A 25713-nucleotide genomic window follows, 5' to 3' on the forward strand; every position below is an offset into this window, starting at 1 on the left:
TTCGTTGACAGATACAGTGGGTTTTCAGAGGAGTTCTGTATTAAAGGCAGGAGGCAGCCTAGTGATGGAGCGTATTAGTGTGGTTGTGTTGTCCTCAGGCCCACTGATACTAGTACTATGGAGTGGGGCCTTAAGGGTGTTACCGTTTAATTGACCGTGACGGCTAACGTTAACAAAAATACAAAAAAAAACAACATTTTTTTTCAACAAATTAAGATCAAAAGGGTGGGCACATTGAGAGTTTCAGTTGCACTGTGCGTCACGTACCTCTTTAATAAACATTTAGCTTGCTCTCACAAAATGGCCAATTTAGTTACCTGGCATTTAGATTCACGTGCATTAGGCTTATCCTGTTATATAGTGTAAACCGACTTTTGTATAATTTAACTTCAGAGGATGTATTTTAGGCAATACTCTGTCAATTGTGCATTAAGTGACACAGCGGTAGTTAGACAAATTTGTGAAAAATGAATGGAAAATATTTAGAGGAAATAAGAGGTGTATGTTTAACATCTCTGTAGCTCTCTATATCGTATGGATAGTGAGCTTTTAAACAAAAGCAGTAGAGAAGGATACATTCATTTGAAATTTAAATTGCAGTAATGGTTGTATTTCGGACAAGGATGGTCAGTGATAAAAATGCTACTGTTTTCGGTGGTTTATATCATCGGATTATCAATCTACAGTGGGGCAAAAAAGTATTTAGTCAGCCACCAATTGTGCAAGTTCTCCCACTAAAAAAGATGAGAGAGGCCTGTAATTTTCATCATAGGTACACTTCAACTATGAGAGACAAAATGAGAAAAAAAATCCAGAAAATCACATTGTAGGATTTTTAATGAATGTTTTGGTAAATTATGGTGCAAAATAAGTATTTGGTCAATAACAAAAGTTAATCTCAATACTTTCAACTCCCTCCAAAGATTTTCTATGGGGTTGAGATCTGGTGACTGGCTAGGCCACTCCAGGACCTTGAAATGCTTCTTACAAAGCCACTCCTTCGTTGCCCGGGCGGTGTGTTTGGGATCATTGTCATGCTGAAAGACTCAGCCACGTATCATCTTCAATGCTCTTGCTGATGGAAGGAGGTTTCCACTCAAAATCTCACGATACATGGCCCCATTCATCCTTTCCTTTACACGGATCAGTCGTCCTGGTCCCTTTGCAGAAAAACAGCCCCAAAGCATGATGTTTCCACCCCCATGCTTCACAGTAGGTATGGTGTTCTTTGGATGCAACTCAACATTCTTTCTCCTCCAAACACGACAAATTAAGTTTTTACCAAAAAGTTCAATTTTGGTTTCCTCTGACATTCTCCCAATCCTCTTCTGGACCATCCAAATGCTCTCTAGCAAACCTCAGACGGGCCTGGACATGTACTGGCTTAAGCAGGGGGACATGTCTGGCACTGCAGGATTTGAGTTCCTGGCATTGTAGTGTGTTACTGATGGTAGCCTTTGTTACTTTGGTCCCAGTTCTCTGCAGGTCATTCACTAGGTCCCCCCTGTGTGGTTCTGGGATTTTTGCTCACCGTTCTTGTGATCATTTTGACCCCACGGGGTGAGATCTTGCATGGAACCCCGGATCGAGGGAGATTATCAGTGGTCTTGTATGTCTTCCATTTTCTTATAATTGCTCCCACAGTTGATTTCTTCACACCAAGCTGCTTACCTATTGCAGATTCAGTCTTCCCAGCCTGGTGCAGGTCTACAATTTTGTTTCAGGTGTCCTTTGACAGCTCTTTGGTCTTGGCCATAGTGGAGTTTTGAGTGTGACTGTTTGAGGTTGTGGACAGGTGTCTTTTATAGTGATGACAAGTTCAAACAGGTGCCATTAATACAGGTAACAAGTGGAGGACAGAGGAGCCTCTTAAAGAAGAAGTTACAGGTCTTAGAAAGCCAGAAATCTTGCTTGTTTGTAGGTGACCAAATACTTATTTTACAGAGGAATTTACCAATTAATTCATTAAAAATCCCACAATGTGATTTTCTGGACTTTTTTCCCTCATTTTGTCTCTCATAGTTGAAGTGTACCTATGATGAAAATTACAGGCCTCTCTCATCTTTTAAGTGGGAGAACTTGCACAATTGGTGGCTGACTAAATACTTTTTTGCCCCACTGTATTTAAAAGGGCGTCTTTATTTGAACTAAGTAACAGCTGTTATAAAACAGATATTTGTTTAAAAATATAGAGAATTATGGAAAATAAGAGGTACCTCTGGGTGTAGCTGTTATAGGGGAAAAAAATATTTTCCTAGCTCATATGGATAGTGAGATATAAAAAAAACAGCCTTATAGAAGGGCACATTGAATTTAATGTCAGTAAAATTCTAAATATCAAGGACAGTGACTAAAGTAGAACTGTTTTAATGAGTTATAATTATTAGTTATAATAATAATAATAATAATGAGTAATTATTAATCTGAATATGAGTCTATTGTAAGAAAAATAAGATCGTGTTAATTAAGCTGTAATAGAACACACATTTGTAAAAAAAATAATATATACAGTAATTTCTTTCAAAACATAAGGAGAGATTTCTTTCAAAACATAACTACAAAATGTTTCTGTTGCTACAAAACTACAAAATGTTTCTGTTGCTTATAAGCAATCATAGGTATTGCACTTTTGAGACACTCCCTAGAAAACCAACATAAAACCTTCAGGGCTATGTTAGTGCAAACCGTGGGAAAAGTTAAATCGTCAATGAAATTCAAGTGTGTACCTCATCACTACATTTTTCTGATTTTATAGTACCTTCTTTGCGAGAGCTTTTGACAAGCCACCTGAATATCAAACGTGAAACTATTAGTCAGATGTGAGTTCCGGAGAGGAGAGACAACATTTATATCTGCTGGCGTAATGTAATCCATCATCTCTTCTAATTTCATAGTAGCTATATTGACTCCCATCAAAGCAAGAGAAAATAACCCTAGCTAGCTTTTTTTAAAAATTGAGAATACAAAATGTGACTGTTTTTTTTTCTGCTTCACAACTTCCGTTCTGATAATTTGTTTAATTGCCAGCCTGTCTGTTTGGAGCTAAGGGAATTTCACATGCCAGTTCATGTGAAATCTTATTACTTCTTTCATGTCATTGGAACGGGAAAGGACGAGAAAATGCCAGTTTATACATTGTGCACTATAACACGTGCCTAGTAGAACCCGTGTTTGACCCCAGGACGGAGTATTCATAATACTCAGTGGTAAATGGACGGTGAAATAAATTCTGATCATCATTGAGCTGCTTAGCGAGATGCGAAGGCCATGGATTGCCCATTTGATAGGCCATCTGTGTTTAACCTTTCAAATGGAAGCTGTTACAGCTGGAATGTGTGAGAGCTGTTTGGGATCAAACCCTCCTCTGGCAGTAGTACTGTAGGCCCTTCAACCACCTGTTTAAAACAGAGGTGGCTAACTCACTGGCTTAGTGAACTAAGCTTGCTGATGATCAGTACCTGAGCCTGAAAGAAATCCCCCCCACCAGAACCCCCCCCCCCACCAAATTGTATAAACTGTGTTTTTTCTCAGCGGATAGCTTCTAGCTAGGGCTTGGCTGGGACATGTTGTAAATGATCACAGAATCATGTGTCCTGGGTTTGGCGCTTAAATGAATGGTCAGCAGTATTCATAGATAGTTTTTATCATGGGAGTATTAATAATGTTACATGCATATATGGACATACCAACAATGGCCTCAGTCAGCACTGTATTTTTCTTCCTTTATTTTGAGAAGTCACATTGCAATTTCCCACCTCTTTTTCAGTTGAGCCCTGCAGGGCAGCTATGTGACTTTGAGGTTATACAATTAACTTTTTCTGTCCATCTTTTCCCATCCATCTCTCTCTGTCAGTTTGCTCGGGTGTGGATCCCTGATGCAGAGGAGGTGTGGAAGTCAGCAGAGCTCACAAAGAACTACAAACATGGAGACAAGTTGTTACACCTCACTCTGGAGGATGGAACGGTAAGTACTGGAGGACGAATGGAAGGAGGCTGTATAACCCTGTTGTTTGGTAACTGGAGACACACACACTTTACATTTTACTGTCCTTGTGGACAGATGGTGTTCTTCCTAACCTCAAAGATCTGTTACAGGTCCAAACATTTTTTAAACCTATACATTTTTAGTGTGCGTAATATGCTTCATATACAGTATGTTAGTAATCTACAAGTAAAATCCCTCAAACTTCAGTTAGGCAAGAAATTCCAAGTTGGAGAACAGGTGTTTTGAAAGAAACGATGCATATTGGCACATATTTTCCTTCTGAGGATTTAGGGATATTTACAATGTAGTCATGAGCAACTGTATTATCAACGTTAACTTCTCTGTTTATTCTGTGTTCTCCAGAACATTGAGTACAACTTGGATGAGAAGACCAAGAACCTTCCGCACCTTCGGAACCCTGACATCCTGGTTGGGGAGAATGACCTCACAGCTCTCAGTTACCTCCACGAGCCGGCAGTCTTGCACAACCTTAAAGTCCGCTTCACTGACTCCAAACTCATCTACACATACTGTGGTACTACACAAACACACACACACACACACACACACACACACAGTGTGTATACAGTAAACTCCAAACGTAGTAGTGATTCATACTTTGTTTAATATCCTTTGCGTGAAACAAGTATAGGCCCATAGACCTCACCAGACGCTGAGTATCTTCCCTGGTAATGTTCTGTCCGGCCTGCACTGCAGCCGACCCACTCTCTGGTCTTTCTTCCTGTAGGTATTGTCCTGGTGGCCATTAACCCCTATGAGAACCTGCCCATCTATGGTAGTGACATCATCAATGCCTACAGCGGCCAGAACATGGGAGACATGGATCCTCACATCTTTGCTGTTGCTGAGGAGGCGTACAAACAAATGGCCAGGTATGTCCGGGTGTGTTGCCAGCTCAACAGGAGTGTAGACACCGTTTTCCTGTGGTCCAAACACTGTCACAAATGAAAGCCTGAAGGATCGTCTGAGGGCTTCTGGTCAAATCATTGAATGTATTCTCTGCGTGGGTTTCCCTGCTCCTGGCTCCTCTTCTCTTCTTCCATCAACCTCTCAGGGTTTGTAGGTCAGAACTAAAGCAGAAATAGACTGGTGCTCTTTGTTTCTTTCTCTCACTTTTTCCCCCAATCCTTTCTTTTCCTATCTCTGCCTCTGCATAGTTCGCCCTCTCTCTTTTCCCCAATCTTTTCTTTTCCTATCTCTGCCTCTGCATAGTTCGCCCTCTCTCTTTTCCCCAATCCTTTCTTTTCCTATTTCTGCCTCTGCATAGTTCGTCCTCTCTTTTTTTGTTAAACGTGTTTATTTATTCAAAGGAGCTTTATTGGCATGGGGAAAATGTTGTTTACCAATGCAAGTAGAAAATAAGAAACATTTTATACATTTTTGTTTTCTCCTCAATTTCTCCTTTTTCTCTTTCTGATCTCCTCCTTTATCTGTTATCTTCTGTTGTTTGTTATATACAGGACCTGTCAAAAGTTTGGACACACCTACTCATTCAAGGGTATTTCTTTAGTTTTACTATTTACCACATTGTAGAATAGTAGTGAAGACATCAAATCAATCAATCAAATGTATTTATAAAGCCCTTTTTATATCAGCAGTTGTCACAGTGCTTTTACAAAAGACCCAGCCTGAAACCCCAAGGAGCAAGCAACAACCATGTTGTAGCATATCAACACTGTCAAATAGATACAGTAATTAATGCATAAGGTTGTTTTATAAAGGATGACACAGAAGAACATCATTAAGTCTGTACTTTAGTCATCCATATTATGGCAAGAACAGCACTAATAAGCAAAGAGAAATGACCATTCATCAATACTACAAGACATGAAGGTCAGTCAATCTGGGAAATGTCAACTTTTCAAGAAAGTTTCTTCAAATGCAGTTCCAAAAATCTATTAAGTGCTACGATGAAACTGCCTCTCATGAGGCACTACTGGAAAGGAAGACCCAGAGTTTCCTCTGCTGCAGAAGATATGTCAATTAGAGTAACCAGCCTCAGAATTCAGCAATTCACTGTTCCTCAGATTGCAGCCCATATAAATGCTTCAGAGTTTAAGTAAACTCAACATCAACTGTTCAGAGGAGACTGTGTGAATTGGGCCTTTATGGTCAAATTGCTTCAAAGAAGTCACTACTGAGGGACACCAATAAGACGAAGAGACTTGCTTGGGCCAAGAAACCAAAGAATTGGCATTAAACCAGTGGAAATTTTTCCTTATTTTGGTAACTAAATGGTTCCATAGTTTTGTTGTCTTCACAATTCATCTACAGTGTGGGAAATAGTCAAACGGAAGAAATACCCTTGTTTTAACAAGTGTTTCCAAACATTGGTACTACATGTATTTTTGTGAATTGACACACAAACATTCATTTACACACAGCACGCTCCACGTTCCCTCACCTTCTCCATATTTCCTTCTCTCCTGTATTAGAGATGAGAGGAACCAGTCTATAATCGTTAGCGGTGAGTCAGGCGCTGGCAAGACCGTGTCGGCTAAATATGCCATGCGGTACTTTGCAACAGTTAGCGGAGCAGCCACCGAGGCCAACGTAGAGGAGAAGGTCCTGGCATCCAACCCCATCATGGAGGTATGGTCCTCTCCCCCCCACTGCGACTTCTAGCTCTCCTTCCTCTCCTCCTTTTCCTGTTCTCCTTATCTCTCCAGTCACCAGAACCTGCTTCATGTTGTCCTCATGTGGAGTCTGGGACGGTTACTGCTTTCCTCTGTGCACATATGGCCTCTCCCCTCCCCCATCTCCTCTCTCGCCCTCCATTTCCACTCTTTCTAATTTCCTCTCTTCCTCTTCTCCCCTCCCCCGTTCTCCTCCATCTCTTTTTCTCCATTCTACTCCATATCCTCTTTTTTTTTTTACCTCTCTCCTCTCCTTTTCGGTGTATGGATGACCGGTTCTCTCCCAGCCCTGATGGCCAATCAATCAGTCATTAGAGAATAAATAGTGTGTGTGTGTGTGTTTTAGGTCTAACTGTACTCATGGGGACCAAATGTCCCTATGAGTATAGTGAAACCAGAAAAAGATTCCCTATGAGGCAAAAGTCAATTTCCAGCTCAGGGTTTAGGTTTAGGGTCAAACTTACAATTCATTTTAGAGTTAGAATTGTTTTTTTTTTTTATGTCCAGGCGTTGTTGGTTAGGTTTAGGGTTACAGTTAGGCATTACATCTAGGTAAAGTTTAGGCATAAATGTTACTTTATTGAGGTTACGGTTAGGGTTAGGTTTATTGTTAAGATTAGGGCAAGGGAGCATGCAATTTCTATTTTCTGGTCCCCATGAGGATAGCCATACAAACGTATGTGTGTGTGTGATTTTCTCCTCATACACACATTAACCTTCCCGTGTTTCTGAAGTAAGGACACATTACCATTCGTGCCCTTGCAGCTGAAAGCCTCCTTGTTTTTAGAGAACAGTATCAGTGTGTTACCTCTTAGCTCAGCTAGAGGAGAACACACCAACTTAACCCTGTGTGTGTGTGTGTGTTTTGGACTTGATTCCACTGTAGTCAGTAACATTGGCTTTAGACACTTTCTGTCCCTGTGCTGGCATTATGAAATCTAATTCTCTAGTTAACTTGACTGCAATGATGTCTACCTAAAATATGACCAATGATGACTGTGCTATGCTTTGACTGCAAACCTAGCAAGACTCCATTACCCATGATGCACAGCCACAGTTCCACATTCTCTCTCTCTCTCTCTCCCCCTCCCTCCCTCCCAACCTCCCTCCTGTGTGTGTGTTCTCTAGGCAATAGGAAATGCCAAGACCACTCGTAACGACAACAGCAGTCGTTTTGGGAAGTACATTGAGATCGGCTTTGACAAACGCTACCGGATCATTGGAGCTAACATGCGGACTTATCTGCTGGAGAAGTCCAGAGTGGTGTTCCAGGTTAGACACATACACCAACAGAACCAGAAACACACAGTAAGACAAGGGGAGCCCTGTGCTGGAAACTGGGTTAGGGGTTATGGGTAGGGCCTGAGTTCTTCCTGGTCATGTGGTCCCTAGACTCTCTCCTAACCATTTTCTGATTTGGTTGAAGTTCCTCCTAAATCCTCTCTTCTGTCCTCCTTTCTACGTGATCCGGAAACCAATAAGGGGTTATAAAGATAGATGCATTACATTAGTAGGTAGTTGATATCAGACTAATCGAGGACACTCGTGTGTATCCTACCACAAAAGAGTTTTGAAATCATCTTTCAATCAGCGTTTGTTCATAGAAAGAAAAAGTCACGCACATATTTAAAACAACATGCTACTTCTAGTTTTATCAATAAAATGTAACTCAAGCAATTCTTAGTGCATGTTCGCTCTCCTCACCTCCTCTGCTCGATTACCTTTGACATTTTTCAAACAGAGGGCAAGAGGGAGCAGAGAGAGGAGGCAGGAGGAGGCATTTTTATATGCTGCTGCAGTAAACCTTTAAGAGATACTTCTCAATATGCTGGTGTCCTCATCTGTCAGCAGTGCACCTGGAGTCTGCCACACATATAAATGCTGTTCTGTGTTTCTGTTGGTCTATCTGTATCTGCGTTGGTTGGTTGGTTGGTGTGTGTGTGTGTGTGTGTGTGTGTGTGGTCTGTCTGTGCAGGCGGACGAGGAGAGGAACTACCATATCTTCTATCAGCTGTGTGCCTCATCCCATTTACCAGAGTTCAAGAATCTAAAACTAGGTAAGCCACACGCAGACAAATTCAACGTGAAAGAAGAAACCCTTAATGGTGTGGTGGGATTGTCTCTGGGGCTGACAGACAGCAGCCATATTGACCACCTCCTGGTGGTGGTTTGAGAGGAATGGGCGCTGGTAGAATGGGAGCACCCTCATTTCTTCTCCATCTTGCAGCCTTGCCCTTTTCATCTCCTGTTTTGCTACTGGCCTCCGCCATGAGCTGCTCCCTGGGAGCCCTTAAAGGCCTCCGCTGACAAAGTCCCAAGGGGAGGTAGGTGTGTAAGGGCAGGGCTGGCTCAGCTGGTAGCTTCTGGAATATTCCAGTATGTACCGGCTATTTCTGTGGGGGGGCGTTGGTGGGATGCTGATTTGTGGGGCGAGGGAGTGTTTACATGACATAATATAATAGAGGCTAATATAAGACATTTAAAACAACTTTGATTGGTTTAATTAAAAAAAAACGTACAACTTGATAAATATGGATTGCCCAGGGATATGTTACCCCCAGTCTTACCCCCATGGAAGTTAGTTTTCGTCATAGAACGTTCCTGGAAAATTGCCACAGTAGATCTGAAGTGATACACAAGGAAAACATTTTAGTTGTGGATACATTCATAGCGTTTCCAATAAGAACACCAACCAGAGGGCACAATAGTGAAAATCTTTGTCTTCAAGCTATCAAGAACGAAAGTTTGAGATCTGAGATATGGTGGGGTAATTTGCCGGCCAATTTTGGTTGCAACTGAGTTTCAGCTTTGTAGGTGATTTTAGCAAGTATTGGTGCTTTAACAAAAGATCAGATGTTGATAATTTAGTGGTCAGTCTAAAGGAAGTTGTAGAATGTGTTTGGAAACAAAAATATGAGGACTAAGAGGCTGCAGCCATATTGAGTCATATTAACTGATTGACAGAAAGCAGCCGTATTGAGTCATATTAACTGACTGATCGACAGCAGCCATATTGAGTCATATTAACTGACTGACAGACAGCAGCCATATTGAGTCATATTAACTGACTGACAGACAGCAGCCATATTGAGTCATATTAACTGACTGACAGACAGCAGCCGTATTGAGTCATATTACTATGACATTAAGTGTGGGATCAAAGAACTCCTGTTAGCTACATCATTAGACATTTTGTGTGTTAGTGAGTGTGTGCCGGTTCACGGTCAAGGCTTCACGGTCAAAGCAAGTATTGGTGCTTTAACAAAAGATCAGATGTTGATAATTTAGTGGTCAGTCTAAAGGAAGTTGTAGAATGTGTTTGGAATCAAAAATATGAGGACTAAGAGGCTGCAGCCATATTGAGTCATATTAACTGACTGACAGAAAGCAGCCATATTGAGTCATATTAACTGACTGATCGACAGCAGCCATATTGAGTCATATTAACTGACTGACAGACAGCAGCCATATTGAGTCATATTAACTGACTGACAGACAGCAGCCATATTGAGTCATATTAACTGATTGACAGAAAGCAGCCATATTGAGTCATATTAACTGACTGACAGACAGCAGCTGTATTGAATCATATTAACTGACTGACAGACAGCAGCTGTATTGAATCATATTAACTGACTGACAGACAGCAGCCGTATTGAGTCATATTACTATGACATTAAGTGTGGGATCAAAGAACTCCTGTTAGCTACATCATTAGACATTTTGTGTGTTAGTGAGTGTGTGCCGGTTCACGGTCAAGGCTATTGGCTGATCGTACCCACTGTGAGCACACGCGCGCGCGCGCACCCCCCCCCCCCCACACACACACACACACATACACACACACACACTCTGCCTTAGTCTCTCAGCTGGCTTCCTGGCAGAGACACACCCCCGTAATGGAAGGGCTGTCATGGGGATAGCAGCCTGAAGTTGCTAGGCAACAGGCTATGGATGCTTAAATCTAGACAAGTGTGGGTTTGTGTATGTGTGCGTGCACCCAGTGTAACTCTCGCAAACAAACCGAGTCAGGTTTTGGCCCCATCGTGATCCCTGTGGCTCTGATGTTTTCTGCTGATCAGCGTCTCTGAACAGGGGAACACCAGATCCAACAATCCCTTGACTGACACTGTGGACCGTCCTGCTTTGTGTTCATGCAGGTGGTGCTGATGACTTCCACTGTACCAACCAGGGCGGGAGCCCGGTCATCGATGGAGTGGACGACTCTAAGGAGATGAGCACAACACGAAACGCCTTCTCACTATTAGGTCCGTAGTAGCATTTACCTGACCTTACATGACCCCCGAGCCCAGTTAGTCCCACAGTGAAATACTTTGTGTACTGTGGGAGGTGTTATGTTTTCATGTGTTTGTGTTCAGGCATCAACGAGCAGAACCAGATGGGGCTTTTCCAGGTCCTTGCGGCCATCCTGCACCTGGGGAACGTGGAGATCAAAGACCGAGACTCTGACAGCAGTGCCATACCTGTGAGGACACACCTTCTAAACTCCCTGACCTCTCCCAAACAATGGCCCTTTCTCACTTAATCTTGACCTCTCTCCCTTCACTCTACTTTTAAAACTCCATTTGGAGAAGACCTGTAGAGGTGGAGAGAGACCTTTCACATTATTGTTGAAAAGGAGATGTTGAAAAGGAGGTGTTGAAAAGGAGGTTCTTTTTATTGCTTAAAATAACCCTGAATTCCTGTCTCCCTCCTCTCAGCCCAATAACCGCCACCTCCAGGTGTTCTGTGAGCTGATGGGCGTCACCTATCAGGACATGTCTCATTGGCTGTGCCACAAGAAACTGAAGACAGCCCAGGAGACCTACATCAAGCCCATTCCACGAATGCAAGCCTCCAATGCTCGCGATGCGCTCGCAAAACACATCTACGCCAAAGTCTTCAGCTGGATTGTGGACCATGTGAACCAGTCTCTGCGTGCCAGTGTCAAACAGCACTCCTTCATAGGAGTTCTGGATATCTACGGGTGGGTGTGTTGAGTGTGTGTGTGTGTGTGTGTGTACGTGTGTCTGGGGGGGGGGTGATCATTTTTCTGACCTCTCTACTACTCTCCAGGTTTGAGACGTTTGAAGTCAACAGTTTTGAGCAGTTCTGTATCAACTATGCCAATGAGAAGCTGCAACAGCAGTTTAACATGGTGAGAAAAGTGCGGGTGTGTGTGTGTGTCTTTTCTGAAATGACTTCCTGTTGTTCCACTGTCTAAACTGCCCTCTTTGTGTGTATTTGAAAAAGTGTGTGAAAATTTGAGAAAATATAAATAGATGGATGTGTTTCGATCTTTGAGTGAGCATACGATGACATCTGTGCATGCTGACCTGCTGTCTCTCCCCTGTTCTCCTCAGCATGTGTTCAAGCTAGAGCAGGAAGAATATTTGAAGGAACAGATTCCCTGGACTCTGATAGACTTCTATGATAACCAGCCATGTATCAACCTCATTGAGGCCAAGATGGGAGTGTTGGACCTGCTGGATGAAGAATGCAAGGTTCAACACACACACACAAAATATTTTATTTTACACATGTGCAAGTGTGTACTTCCATGTATATTAACCTCTTGGCGTCAAGCAGACTGAGCAGAAAAAGTTCCTAGTGGGTAACGTTATTCTGTGTCCAGATGCCTAAGGGGTCAGACGACTCATGGGCCCAGAAGCTGTACAACACCCACCTGAAGACCTGCACTCTGTTTGAAAAACCTCGCATGTCCAACAAAGCCTTCATCATACAACACTTTGCTGACAAGGTACTGGTCACTGTGTGTTCTGGGTGTCTTCTCGGAACCAGTACTGCTGAGGTCCCGGGGCGGCACTGTGAATTGGATCAGTGCTGTCCAAAGAGGACTGTCCTGTAGGTGGTTTCGGACCAGAACGTGAGCTAAATGTCCTTCTTATAACCTTTGTGTTCAGGTGGAGTACCAGTGTGAAGGGTTTCTGGAGAAGAACAAGGACACAGTGAATGAAGAGCAGATTAATGTTTTGAAGGCCAGCAAGGTGCGTGTCCCTGTAACACACACACACACACAGTATATTTAACGTGTGACACACGTTCTGTGACTTTCTTGCTAGCGCGTGTGTGTGTGTGTGTGTGTGTGTGTGTTTCCACTGACTGACCTCTGACAGGGAAGCTGGTTGATAACCCAGTAAAGGTCAAGGGAAACAGCACCCTCTGCTGTCAATGGGGTTTATTGACAGTGATGATGAAAATGGTGTACACAATACACATCATTTTGTGTGTGTGTGTGTGTGTCTGGGCTCACTGTGCATGTTGTTCTGTGCAGAGAGGGTTAAGGGTTAAAACAGTCCTTTAACCCTAACACTAAAACACAGAGATGACTACACTAGAGCAATCAGACATGGCTGTGCACGCGCACGCCTGCGTATACTTTGTGTTGCCGTGGAGACCGCCTTGACTAACCAGTCATGGTGTAGAAGTGATAATGACTAATTAACAAGAATCCGACGAAGCTCCAGAAAATGTGTCAGTTCAACCCAGTGTGTGAAAGGAAAGGAGTGTGTTGTTTTATTTTTAGAACAGCGGTTCTCAAACCTTTCCTGGGGACCCCAGGCCAGTACGTGTTCAATATGCATCTCAGACCAACGCACCTGAATCAGCATGTGGACTTATTATCAAGACCTTGGCTGCTTCATTCGGGGGAGCGAGTTCAGGGCAACAGCCAAATTGTGGGACGGCTGCAAGTCCCCGGGGGAGGCTGGAGAACCACTGAGGACGAAGACGCTCTTATTCAGAGTGACTTACAGTAGTGATCCGTCACACTACTGTGGACCAGGGGCAGTGCTCTACCGACCCAGCTACCCAGAATCCCACAAGAAAGTCCCGCGTCACTCATGTGTTGTGCTGCCTCGGTCACGTCCGTTGTCGGTTCCCATGTCGAGTGGCGTCATCGTTATTCCGTGGCGCCGTGACAACACCTCCGTGTTGTTGATCTTTTTACATGGGTTCAGGCGTGTTACTGCGATGATTTAGATCTCCTTGATTTTCTTCCTTTTTTTGGTTAATCATCATGTTGTTGTTTATGTCTGTTGTCCATGTGTGTCCGTCCCATCATGACAACATCATTTAAACAGCTGAAGGTAAACACTGGCGTCGCCGTGCTTTACCACAACCTCCGTCGTTTCGTCCTGTCCTTCCTCCATCCTGTCCTTCCTCCATCCTGTCCTTCCTCCTTCCTGTCCCTCCTCCATCCTGTCCATAGTCACCCCATTCCCTCTCACCGTGGTTCTAACGGCACTTGTGTGTGTTGGGGAAGGGGTGGAGGTGACCCAGCATGGGGGCTGCAGTAGCGAAGAGGAGGTGTGAGGTGTGGTGGTATCACCAACTGGAGCAGTGTTTCCCCAACTCGGCCCTGGGCACTGGGAACGGCGTAGCTCTACACAACTAACTCCAGTAATGAATCATTTAGCTGTGGTTCTGTGAGTCAGTTGTTAAGTGACACGGCCAGAAAACCATGTGCACGCAACCTTTTGCGGTTCCAACCAGGACCAAGTTTGGGATGGACTGACTAAGAAAAGCAGCATGGCAGCATTCCATACACACACAGTTTGACAGAATGACAGAGACACAAGCACAGCTGGAAAATGAACGCATTTGGCTCCTCCCCATTATAATGTAACCAGCCAAATTACAGAGAGACCACACTAACCAATCGCTTTCTCCTTAAACCATAACATTGACAATGTCTTTGTTCTGAAATTAGATAGTTGGACATAATTGTTTGCATGAGTGAGCTGATATTAACTACTGACCTTATACTGACAACTCTGCATCATGATTTTTGGATTGCAATTTCTGGCCAAAATGACAAAGTTTAGAAACCTTGAAAGTTGAATGTTGTCATATCGGCACCATTCTGATCTGATGGCCAGACTGTCTGCTGCTTTAGCCAGCAACATTATTAGCACTGTTAGCTAGCTGGCCTAGCCAGATCCCACTGATTCTGTACTGTATGGCTAGTACATTGCTAGTACTAAACCTGTCTCTCTTGTATGTTGTAGCTAGTAAATATCTGCTCTCTGCATGTTCATCCAAGATAGTCAATTAAGAGCAGATGGTTATTTACTATTATCGTGTGTATGTGTGTGTGTGTGTGTGCGCGCATTTACATGTGTGTAGTTGGACCTGTTAGTAGAGCTGTTTCAGGATGAGGAGAAGGCAACCAGTCCTACTGGAACCACCACAGGAGGCCGAACACGACTCAGTGTCAAGCCAAAGGAGGTCAGACCAGGAGCAAGCAGCAAGGAACACAAGAAGACAGTTGGCTGCCAGGTAGACTGCATCATTGAATCTCACACACACACACACACACACACACACACACACACCCTCACCCTCCTAACGATCAATCAACCAGGTTGCTATTTGCCAACCCTCCTGGTTTGGGAGGACTTTATTAATCGTTCATTTTCTGCCTTTCTCCTCCCTTGTCCTGTCTCCTCCCTTGTCCTGTCTCCTCCTGTAGTTCCGTAACTCTCTGGCTATGTTAATGGAGACGTTAAACGCAACCACTCCTCACTACGTACGCTGCATTAAGCCCAACGACCTAAAGTTCCCCTTTACGTGAGTCTGCACGCTACTGTCTGTTTAAATACCCTAGCCCCTAGTGGGCAAGACCGTTGAGCCTTTAACTGAAGGGTTGCTGGTTCAAATCCCTGAGAAACAAATGGGGATGTCTATCAGTTGTGACCTTCAGGCATCTGGTAAAAGAAAAAAAATATGTAAGTGACTATAACGCTGACAAGTTTGTTTTTCTCTGCAGGTTTATTATGTAGATGTTGTCTGTAGGTTTGATTCTTACCGTTCAGTTGAATGTGGTTTCTAGGTTTGACCCTAAGCGAGCAGTGCAGCAGCTCAGAGCCTGTGGTGTTCTGGAGACCATCCGCATTTCAGCTGCAGGATTCCCATCAAGGTGGACGTACCAGGAGTTCTTCAGCCGCTACCGGGTGCTGATGAAGCAGAAGGACGTCTTGTCGGATAGGAGGTTGACCTGTAGGAACGTCCTGGAGAAACTGGTGCAGGTAACGAAGGGTCAGGGTTCATGGTGCAGGAGGTTGACCTGTAGGAACGTCCTGGATGGTAAAAAGCAAGGAAGACGATGAGGAAAACACACTTATGTTATTTTTGCTAGGAAGGAAGCATATCAATCTGACAGTGCAGTGTGTACATTAGGCAGGTATTAACTGAATATGTACTGTAATGACAATGTACTGTAAATGGATGACTGTTTTCTAGACAATTATGCCCAGACCATCTACTGGCCGATTTGGTGATGTGGAGTGCAAGTCATTGTTTTAAAAGCATTGTGAAATTTTATTGTGTGTTGGCCTCCATCTCCAGTCAAGTTAATACACAGCTACTATGCTTTACTGCTTGATTTTGAGATTTCACAGTTAAATCGTTTTCTTGATGTATTGTTTACCTGCACTAATAGAACATAGGCTTTCCCCAAAAGGAGTTTCATAGTTTATTATTTTATTCTTTGAGTGTGGATTACCTTCTAAAGACTAGATAGCAATCAGATTGCTCAGAATCAATCTACAACTCCTCTAACAGTAGAACTGTTTATGTGTTCAAGATCAGTAATGATGGACCCTAACTGATTCCCTGCTCTCTCTCTCTCCTTCCACCTCACCTTCTAACACACTTTGACCCCTCTCCTCTTCTAATCCCACCCCCCAAGGATCAGGATAAATACCAGTTTGGAAAGACCAAGATCTTCTTCAGGGCCGGTCAGGTTGCCTACCTGGAGAAACTGAGGGCTGATAAGCTGAGACAGGCGTGTGTCCGCATCCAGAAGACTATCCGCTGCTGGCTGGTCCGTAAGAAGTACCTCCGCAAGAAGCATGCTGCTATGACAATCCAGAGATACACCCGTGGACACCAGGCTCGCTGGTCAGTGGAGCACAAAACTGTCATTCAACAGCCACTGGCCAATTACAATACAGATGCCAGCTGTTTAGAACATGTAAAGGAGCTAAGCAGAATTGTCTGCTGCACATTAGGAAGTTGGGCCATTTTGTACATTTTGATTTGATACGTCATTCCAATCAGTTGGAAGTTATTGGTTGGGTACATTAGTTATTCATCTGTATGTTTATATACATCCTCTTACTTCGCTCTCTCCATCTCCCTCTACCTCCCCCGCCTTCTCCCTCATCCCTCCCCCAGTCTGGTTAAGTTCATGCGTCGGACCAGGGCGGCCATCGTCATCCAGAAGTTCCAGAGGATGTACGTCCAGAGGAAACTGTACCGGCAGAAGCAGGCTGCAGCCCTGGTCATGCAGACTATCCTCAGGGCATATATGGCCCGTCAGAAATACCAAGGGGTGAGAGACACCTGCAGACCTCACTGACACGCTGGCAAGACCGTCCCCAGGGTCTACACAGAACAGCCTGCTAATAACCGGTCTGGCAGCAGGGTGTTTTATTAATAACTCCAGTGTAATGTTGGACGGATGGGAGTCTCCAGTCATTGTACCTGGACCGCTGACAGGAAGCTGACAGGGGAATGGTGTCACTGCTCACTGCGCAATGTTGGGGTCAGAAGACACGGCAGCCGTGTTAGGGACTGTCCCCCTGACTGACACACGCAGCTGGTCATTCTAACACAACTAGAACCCAGCCAATCTTTTTCTCCGTCTCGGCCTCACCATTTGTGCCTCTCGGTCTCCGTCTTTAACTAAAAATGTAGAATAGACCTCCCATTGTGAGAATGAAAAGTAAAGATGAATCCCAGGAAACCAGTAAGAATCCAGGAACACCAGATATGTTGCGTTCCATTAACAGGAACTGAGTATATTTTTACTCATCACTTAACAGAAACTAACCATCTCTTTTCTCCCTCTCTCTCGGCAGTTGCTGCGTAATCACAAAGCTGTGTTCATCCAGAAGCACGTGCGCGGCTGGCTGGCTAGACAAAGGTACAAGCGCTCCCTGCGAGCCATCGTCTACCTTCAGTGCTGCATCAGAAGGATGAAGGCAAAGAAGGAGCTGAAGAAGCTTAAGATTGAGGCCCGCTCCGTGGAACACTTTAAGAAGCTCAACGTCGGCATGGAGAACAAGATCATGCAGTTGCAGAGGAAGATCGACGAACAGGTGGGTCTCTGTGGAAACCAGGCGGACATTTTGTGCATTGGTTCTTATTAATTTTTCTCTCCCTCCCTTACAGACTAAAGACAACCGTCTGATTAGTGAGCGACTGAATGGTCTGGAAACGTCCCACGCCTTGGAGAGTGAGAAGCTGAAGATAGAGGTCTCCAAGCTGAAGGGCATAGAAGAGGAAGCTAAGAACAACGCCAACCGTGTCACTTCCCTTCTGGAGGAGCTGGAGAGGCTGAGAAAAGATCTGACCACCACCCAGAAAGAGAAGAAGACCATAGAAGACTGGGCTACCAAGTACAGGGATGAGATGGAACAGGTGAGAGAGGACAAAGGAGGATGGAGAGAAGGACAAAGGAGGATGGAGAGAAGGACAAAGGAGGATGGAGAGAAGGACAAAGGAGGATGGAGAGAAGGGGTGGAATCTGATGGTTTTAGGAGAGGAAGTGGTTTATCAAATATATTTAGAAGTTAAATGGCTCTAATGCGTTTCCTCTTGTGGCTTATGGAGGTATGACAAGATTGTGTAAAGGTTTTTGCCAGAGGATACATTGTATGTTCCATGGTTTAATGGTTTAGGACCCAGGGGAATCCAGTGCAGAGAGGGCACATGGCGGGCAGGAAGGCCATTGCCTTAGTGCAGGTGAGACAGGTAGTGGTGTGTGTGTGTGTGTGTGTGTGTGTCTGCGTGTTAACAGTTAGTGTAGTGTTAACTGTGAAGTACAGTAGAGCAGGATTCTAGCTAGTCAAGTGGACCTTTAAGGAGTTCAGATATGCTGGTGTTCTCGAAGTCCATGACTGGTTACTGGCCAATAGGCTGTGCTGGATATTATTTAATAATGCTCTGCTTTGTGTGTAGATGGTAGCAGAGCTGAAGGAGGAGAACGGTCTCCTGAAGACAGAGAAAAACGACCTGAACCGAATGATCAAGGAACAGAGCCAGCAGATGACAGGTACCAACCAATCACGCTGGCTCCTGTTTCTGTTACACCAATCAAATTTGCTGTTCCTGCATTTAGAAGATGCACTGTTGACTTTCCGTACAATTGATTATATGTTCCCCATGCATGCTGAACTTGTCTTTTCCAATCTCTACACTCTCCTTTCTCTCTTCCTGGTCTTCTTCCCTCTCCTGCTCCTGCCTGTTCACACCTTTTCTCCCACCCCCTCAGAAAAAATGGCTCGTGCCTTAGCGGAGGAGACCCACCAGTTGGAGAGCGATCTGAACGAGGAGAGGTCGCGCTACCAGAATCTCCTAACAGAACACTTGAGGTTAGAGGAACGCTACGACGACCTGAAGGAGGAAATCACACTATCTGTGGTAGGAGACATGGACAGCATGTTAAATATTCACACCGGACAACACACTCACACACACACACACTCTGCACTCACTGTACCACATTACACACAAAAATATACAATCACAGCACATATACACGACAAAATACTGTATCACATCACAACTAACACATTTCCTTGGCATTGCCACTCTTTTTTTTTCCAGAACGTTCCCAAGGCCGGCCACAGGAGAACAGACTCCACCCACAGCAGCAACGGATCAGAGTGCACCTACAACTCAGAGTTCGCCGAATCAGAAGAAAGCTCCCGACACGGAGAAGTGAGTGGGGCAGGATTGAAACATATTTCAAACAACTTTCTCTAACTTTTATCAGTGTTAATAAAAACTGTTCTGTGGTTCATTACAGTAATTACAATGTCTGCAGTGACCTGAAGAGGCACTGATATGGTGCCTGTCTGGGTCTCTCTTTTCTCTGACCTTACTTCATGTTGTGACAGGATGTGACCCGGGGCATGGACACATCTCTGACTCTGAAGCTGCAGAAACGTGTGACGGAGCTGGAACAGGAGAAGTCCTCGCTCCGCAACGAGCTGGAGAACAGAGAAGAGCAGTTCCAGCGGGCTAGAGCCAGGGTACATGGAACACTACTACACAACATTACTAAAATCCAATGCATTACCACAATACTATGCAGCATTACCACAATACTATGCAGCATTACCACAATACTATGCAGCATTACCACAATACTATGCAGCATTACCACAATAATACACTACATTACTACACTACATTACCACAGCACTACAACAATACTAAGCAACATCACCACGCTACTTTGCAATGTTACCGCCCCACAATGCAACGTTACCACACTACTATGCTATATTACTACCTTACACATAGGCTGTCTCTGTATCACTCCAGGATGATGAGGAGCATAGGAAATCTCGTGGAGCAGAACTGGAGTACGAGTCTCTCAAGGTACTGTGTATTTGAATCCCAATACATATTACAGCCAGTGTGTAGTTGGTAGTGGTTAAGGTCTTAGGGCCTAGGACCCTCAAAGTCATCTCTGGAGCTCAAGGCCAGCTGCACAGCATTTTGTCATTACAACCCTTAAAACAGGGACTGAGTTTGACCTGAGACACCAGGTGTGTGCACTTAATTATGAGGAAGAACAGAAAACCTTGCAGGGTGTTGGGTGATAGTGGACTACGCCTGGACTGGGACAAGGCTGGGCCAACAGGGGCCTGTCCCTGCCTAAGGAGTTGATTTGGGACAGGGTTAGCTGTGGGAGTGTCTACATACAGATGGAGATCTCTAGATGGATAGAACCCGTTTTTCTCACGAACCTGTTTTTTCTCAAGGTTTTCCCTCTACATTTGTGCATTCCATTAATCCACAGCGTCAGGAGCTGGATTCAGAGAACAAGAAACTAAAGCACGACCTGACCGCCATGAGGCAGAGCCTGCTGGGTAATGCCGGCGCTGAGGCGGGCGCGCCAGGAAGCGCACCCTACAAGGTTCTCGTGGATCAACTGAACACCTTGTGTGAGGAGCTAGAGGTGCGGAAAGAGGAGGTCCTGATTCTACGCTCCCAGCTGGTGTCACAGAAGGAGGCCATGCAGCACAAGGTAAGAGAGACTGAGGGGCCTGCATGGATCTGCCCCACACACACACACGTTCTTACGCATAACACACAGGACCTTGTACCAACACGTTTCTACACTGAGATACAGATCCCACAGTACATGGTTAACCACTGCACTGTCTGTCTGTCCTCCCTATCCTCTAATGTGTCCTTTCTCTATCTCCTCCCATGCCTTCCTGAAGGATGAGAAGGTACTAGAACCCCCGCGACGACCTACGAGCTCTGGGAATGGCTAGTTTAGACGGGCACACACTGATCGATGGGTTCCGCTGATATATGTTTCCGTCTCACCTGTGCACGGTTTTAAGGTTCTGACTACTGGTGGTGGCAAAATAATGATATAATGATGAAGCAGTCAGGCACACCAGCTAGTTCTGTATTATGGAGTATCACTGGGAAATGGGCGTTTAATAGTTTCACCCCTAAGAGTTCAGTTCACGTAACAGGGTTCACCTGGAAATTCGAAGCCTAAATAAATCTCAAATCACAGCGAAAACATTTTTAAAAACATTAATCAAGCTTTAAAATGTTGGTAAAACTTGGAGAAATGTTTTCTGAGTGGGTTGGCTTTCAGAGCATAGGATAACCAACAAACCCTTCTTCAATAGTGACTGTCAACAGGTGTGTCCGTGACGACAAGTACAGCGCTGTTTGGAACGCTCCTAGTTGCATCAGCATCAAAATAAGTCATTCTGTAATGGTGTTACAGTGTCCGACGGACATGCCCTCCGTGTCTCATCTCTCCTCCCCCTCTCATCCCTCTCCAGGAGACTATGACAGAGCCATTGCACTATGCAGAGGATGTCCATAACATGAAAGACTCTGGTGCAATCACTCAGGCTTATCTAAGCCTCAAAGAGACCAACAGGTACGCCCCGCAGGCCCACTTTCTCTACGGTTTTACCTTGCTCCCTTCCTCTGCCACTCCCTCTCTCTTTCCTGCTCCCGCCACATCTTTTTTGACAATCTTATCTCGAGTGAGCTGCTGCTCCTTCTATATCTCTTCCTCTGTCGACCTTTGACTGTTTTCTATCTCTCTTCCTCTTTCGACCTTTGACCTCCCTCTCTCTCTTTCCCATCCTCTCTAGCTTTCTCCATGTTTTTCTGTGTTTGTCTCTGTCGTTAAACTTCTCCTTTCCCCAGGGTACCATGGACAAGCTTCCCATCTGTATGCATCAATTGTGTGTGTGCGTATGTGTGTTTGTGTAAGATACTCCATGAGTACACTTAGTTTGTAAGATCTGTGTGTATGTGTGTGAACTCCTCTCTCTGTTCTGTGCAGATCTCCAAGGTTTATGCGTAAACCAATAGAAACCAATGAGCTCCTAAATCGGCTGAGGTAACCAATCGGATATGGCTGATGCATTATGGGGCAGAGCATGCATGGCCATGCTGGCCAATAAGAATTGAGCAAGACTGAACCAAGGCTTTTTATTTAATGATCCTAACATAGTTGATTATGGCTGATATTGAATGCTATATTACACTGGTGACTAAACTATGATCAGTCAGTAACAGTGGAATTGCTTGTTTTCCACAAGGACAATGCCTGACCTGTGCTGGAAGCGGTGAAAGGCTGAATAATATTAGTAGTAATATTCCAAGAGACCAAGCTAGGTTAGCCTCAGTGGCGTTAGACTTCTAATTCTGTGTTTAAACAAGCAGTCCATTCCTGATATTTTTCCAGTTTGTTTGCCAAAGAGCTGATATTATTTGTCAAAAGATAAGTTGGGAAGAATATCAGATTTGAACTGGTGTGAACACCAGGATAAATAGCTTTCAGATTAAGCTAAAATAAGCTAGCCTCTGTAGCAGTGATCATCTAACTAGCATGTTAATTTAGCTAGGTTAGCCTCCATAGCACTGGTCATCTAAGTAGCATGAAGCTGAACTAGGTTAGCCGCACACAGCGATGTGGCCTCTCTGCGTGCACGTGCAGCGTTATAAAGTTAATCTCTACTTTTATTTAATTGCCAATCATGGACACTCCAACCAAGTGACTGCTGACTACATTAACATGGTGGAAGCCCTCAATGGCACTGCCCATGCTAAAATAGCCTTTTGACCAGTAGAGGGGCCTCTATCTCTATGGTTATTATCTGTATGTGTTCTGGGTAAGGCTTGAATGATGCAGAGACTCTAAAGTGACTAATCAGTTCCTATGGAATGTCTACTTTTGCATGAAATCAACCCTGCATCTTTACCAACAATGTGTTTCCCCTGTCTTCTTGTTTTTGCCCCGCCACATTGCTATCATCCTGTGTGTTATGTTGCATTAAGAATCCTTGACATTTCACATTTGGTTAATTTTGTTTATTGAAAACGCGTTGATTCAGTATACTAATGCTAAAAAGCTGCATGGTTCACCAGTACGCCCTCATTACCCAACCCCCTCATTATTCAGCCTTTATGTTCCTTTCTTTGCTTTGTGTGTCAGATCCCCCACCGCTGACTTCCATAGGCTGAATGAGGACGGAGAGCTGTGGCTGGTATATGAAGGGTTAAAGGAGACCAACAGGTTAACTGTGGGGGGGTGGGGTGGGGGTGTGTGTGTGTGTGTGTGCTCCCATCCTCTTTATCTCTATCTCTCGCTCTTTTCTATCGGTCTCTTTTATTCTCTCTTTCTCGCTCTCTCTGGAGTGAATATTGACCTTAGTGCGCAGAGTGAATCCCTCTCTCTAAAGTGAATATTGACCTCGGTGCCCAGAGTGAATGCCTCTCTCTGGGGTGAATATTGACCGTAGTGCTCAGAGTGAATCCCTCTCTCTGGAATGAATATTGACCTCAGTGCTCAGAGTGAATCCCTCTCTCTGGAGTGAATATTGACATCAGTGCTCAGAGTGAATCCCTCTTTCTGGAGTGAATATTGACCTCAGAGTGAATCCCTCTCTCTGGAGTGTATATTGACCTCAGTGTTCAGAGTGAATCCCTCTCTCTGGAGTGAACATTGACCTCCGTGTTCAGAGTGAATCCCTCTCTGTCTCTGTCAGACTGCTGGAGGGCCAGATGCAGCAGCAGCGGCGTAGCTATGACAACGATGTGGAGGTACTGCGGGGGGAGTTACAAAGTCTCAAGGAGGAGAACAACCGTCAACAACAGCTGTTGGCCCAGAACCTGCAGCTCCCGCCAGAGGCCCGTATAGAGGCTAGTCTGCAACACGAAATCACACGACTCACCAACGAGAACCTGGTGGGTTATACAGACACACACAATGTCCACACATGCACACAGACACTCATCCATACAGACATGTAGAAACATGCTTACAAACATGTGTGAGTGTGTGTGTGTGTTCCATACTGGCCTCTCCAAGAGAGAACCTGGTGCCATCAATCAGCACCAACCGTACTGGTTGGTAGCAGTACTATGCTGGTTATGATTTTACAGAGTTCGACACCATCCACGTTTGTGTGTGTACGTGTGCGTGTGTGTGCGTCCTGTGCGTGTGTCCTGTGAGAATACACTCTGATGTTTATGAATGTCACCTAACAGGAGATGCTGCGGACTGAGGACCCAACTGAATATCGTACCGCCAAACTCAACATATTACGACGGATGGTTGTATGTAGAGTCTGAGGACTTTGGGTGGTTTTCTGCACGTGTGTAAATACTAACAGAGTGCAGTGTTTGTTTTCCACGGGAGTGTGTGTGTTGCGTATATGTGTGTCAAATGTCTTCTGATAACTCAGCAGCAGTGTTTTAACCTACGGCAGAGCACCTCTTCTTTCTAACTCACGCAGGAGATTGTTCAACACAGCACCCCTTTTCTCTAACCTCACGGTGGACCAAATGAGCCCCGAACTTTGACATTTGTCAGCTTCCCGTTTGACCTCTGATCCCTCGCTTTGATAGGTGATCGACTACTGCCCCCCCTCACCTCTCACTCCCTCTCTCTCTCCCCCTCTCACTCTCTCTCAGGACCTCATGGAACAGCTGGAGAAGCAGGACAAGACAATCCGTAAGCTTAAGAAACAGCTGAAGGTTTTCTCGAAGAAGATCGGAGAAATGGGAGGTAAGCATGATAATGTGGAGCCAAGTGTCGGACCTGAATGTCGGACATGAATGTGTGTATGTTTGACCATGTGTTTTGTGTTATATTGTGTGTGTGTGTGTGTGTGTGTGTGTGTGTGTGTGTGTGTGTGTGCACGCTTGCAGCTGGCCAGGGCGAGAGTGTATCTCCTGGTCAGATGGTTGAAGAGACAGTCCGTCCAGTGAACATTCCTCGTCGGGAGAAAGACTTTCAGGGAATGTTGGAGTACAAGCAGGAGGATGAGCTGAAACTGGTTAAGAACCTCATATTGGGTATGATTACGCCAGTGTGACCTTTAACACTTGATCTCCAACCCATCTCTCTGTCTGTGCAACAGTGGGTTTTTTTGTGTGATAACTCTGTAATCGGCCGTTTGTGAATACAGCCATGCACATGTAATACTCAATAGCTGACCACTTTCCATATATCTACCTGTTGAACGCTCAACCCCCCCCCCCTCCCCCAACAGAGTTGAAGCCTCGCGGTGTTGCCGTGAATCTGATCCCAGGTCTGCCAGCGTATATTCTCTTCATGTGTCTGAGACATGCTGACTATGTCAACGATGACCAGAAGGTCAGGACATTGCTCACGTCCACCATCAACAGCATCAAGAAGATTCTCAAGGTGAGCTTGTAGGCCAACATCGACAACACGGCCGTGGCCAGTGTCCCCAAAAGAGTGACCTGGTCCCCAGGCCTTGTGGCGTTGAGGTCCTCCTTAAAACCATCCTACCATGGATCTTCAGAAGCCAGGCTTTACACAACCCGCTGTTTATTTACCAACCTTCTTAAAGCCCTTATAAAACAGTGTCGTAGATGGGGTTTTGTCCTTCTGCATGACTTCACGCACCGAAGACCTGAAAGACAGAATCCCAATGTGTATCTCTGTCTGTGTACAAAGAACTTCAAAACATAGTTCACAGTTTTGGGGTTTCTCAGAAGAGTACACACATGATT

General features: G+C 44.7%; 1 protein-coding gene across 15 annotated transcripts in view; it reads left to right on the forward strand.

Annotated features, from left to right (window-relative positions):
* Nucleotides 1-25713, forward strand: part of myo5aa (myosin VAa) — a 45036-nt gene that overhangs the window by 13854 nt on the left and 5469 nt on the right. For 2 of the 15 annotated variants that reach the window (XM_034297511.1, XM_034297516.1), the window contains exons 2-37: nucleotides 3854-3964; nucleotides 4349-4520; nucleotides 4734-4878; nucleotides 6442-6598; nucleotides 7771-7914; nucleotides 8618-8699; nucleotides 10803-10910; nucleotides 11022-11128; nucleotides 11364-11629; nucleotides 11719-11800; nucleotides 12006-12146; nucleotides 12278-12403; nucleotides 12567-12650; nucleotides 13746-13751; nucleotides 14791-14943; nucleotides 15137-15234; nucleotides 15497-15692; nucleotides 16355-16566; nucleotides 16843-16999; nucleotides 17529-17768; nucleotides 17842-18090; nucleotides 18631-18724; nucleotides 18944-19092; nucleotides 19279-19392; nucleotides 19572-19706; nucleotides 20002-20058; nucleotides 20483-20710; nucleotides 20910-20918; nucleotides 21495-21595; nucleotides 22010-22066; nucleotides 23165-23245; nucleotides 23718-23916; nucleotides 24220-24288; nucleotides 24646-24739; nucleotides 24883-25029; nucleotides 25227-25381. In XM_034297511.1, the coding sequence (XP_034153402.1) occupies nucleotides 3854-3964; nucleotides 4349-4520; nucleotides 4734-4878; nucleotides 6442-6598; nucleotides 7771-7914; nucleotides 8618-8699; nucleotides 10803-10910; nucleotides 11022-11128; nucleotides 11364-11629; nucleotides 11719-11800; nucleotides 12006-12146; nucleotides 12278-12403; nucleotides 12567-12650; nucleotides 13746-13751; nucleotides 14791-14943; nucleotides 15137-15234; nucleotides 15497-15692; nucleotides 16355-16566; nucleotides 16843-16999; nucleotides 17529-17768; nucleotides 17842-18090; nucleotides 18631-18724; nucleotides 18944-19092; nucleotides 19279-19392; nucleotides 19572-19706; nucleotides 20002-20058; nucleotides 20483-20710; nucleotides 20910-20918; nucleotides 21495-21595; nucleotides 22010-22066; nucleotides 23165-23245; nucleotides 23718-23916; nucleotides 24220-24288; nucleotides 24646-24739; nucleotides 24883-25029; nucleotides 25227-25381 (4725 nt within the window). The remainder of the gene's footprint in view (nucleotides 1-3853; nucleotides 3965-4348; nucleotides 4521-4733; nucleotides 4879-6441; nucleotides 6599-7770; nucleotides 7915-8617; nucleotides 8700-10802; nucleotides 10911-11021; nucleotides 11129-11363; nucleotides 11630-11718; nucleotides 11801-12005; nucleotides 12147-12277; nucleotides 12404-12566; nucleotides 12651-13745; nucleotides 13752-14790; nucleotides 14944-15136; nucleotides 15235-15496; nucleotides 15693-16354; nucleotides 16567-16842; nucleotides 17000-17528; nucleotides 17769-17841; nucleotides 18091-18630; nucleotides 18725-18943; nucleotides 19093-19278; nucleotides 19393-19571; nucleotides 19707-20001; nucleotides 20059-20482; nucleotides 20711-20909; nucleotides 20919-21494; nucleotides 21596-22009; nucleotides 22067-23164; nucleotides 23246-23717; nucleotides 23917-24219; nucleotides 24289-24645; nucleotides 24740-24882; nucleotides 25030-25226; nucleotides 25382-25713) is intronic. The other 13 variants (XM_034297515.1, XM_034297520.1, XM_034297517.1 and 10 more) reach the window with 13 other exon arrangements.

The sequence above is a fragment of the Esox lucius genome, chromosome 2 (assembly GCF_011004845.1).
Source record: "Esox lucius isolate fEsoLuc1 chromosome 2, fEsoLuc1.pri, whole genome shotgun sequence".
Taxonomy (NCBI): domain Eukaryota; kingdom Metazoa; phylum Chordata; class Actinopteri; order Esociformes; family Esocidae; genus Esox; species Esox lucius.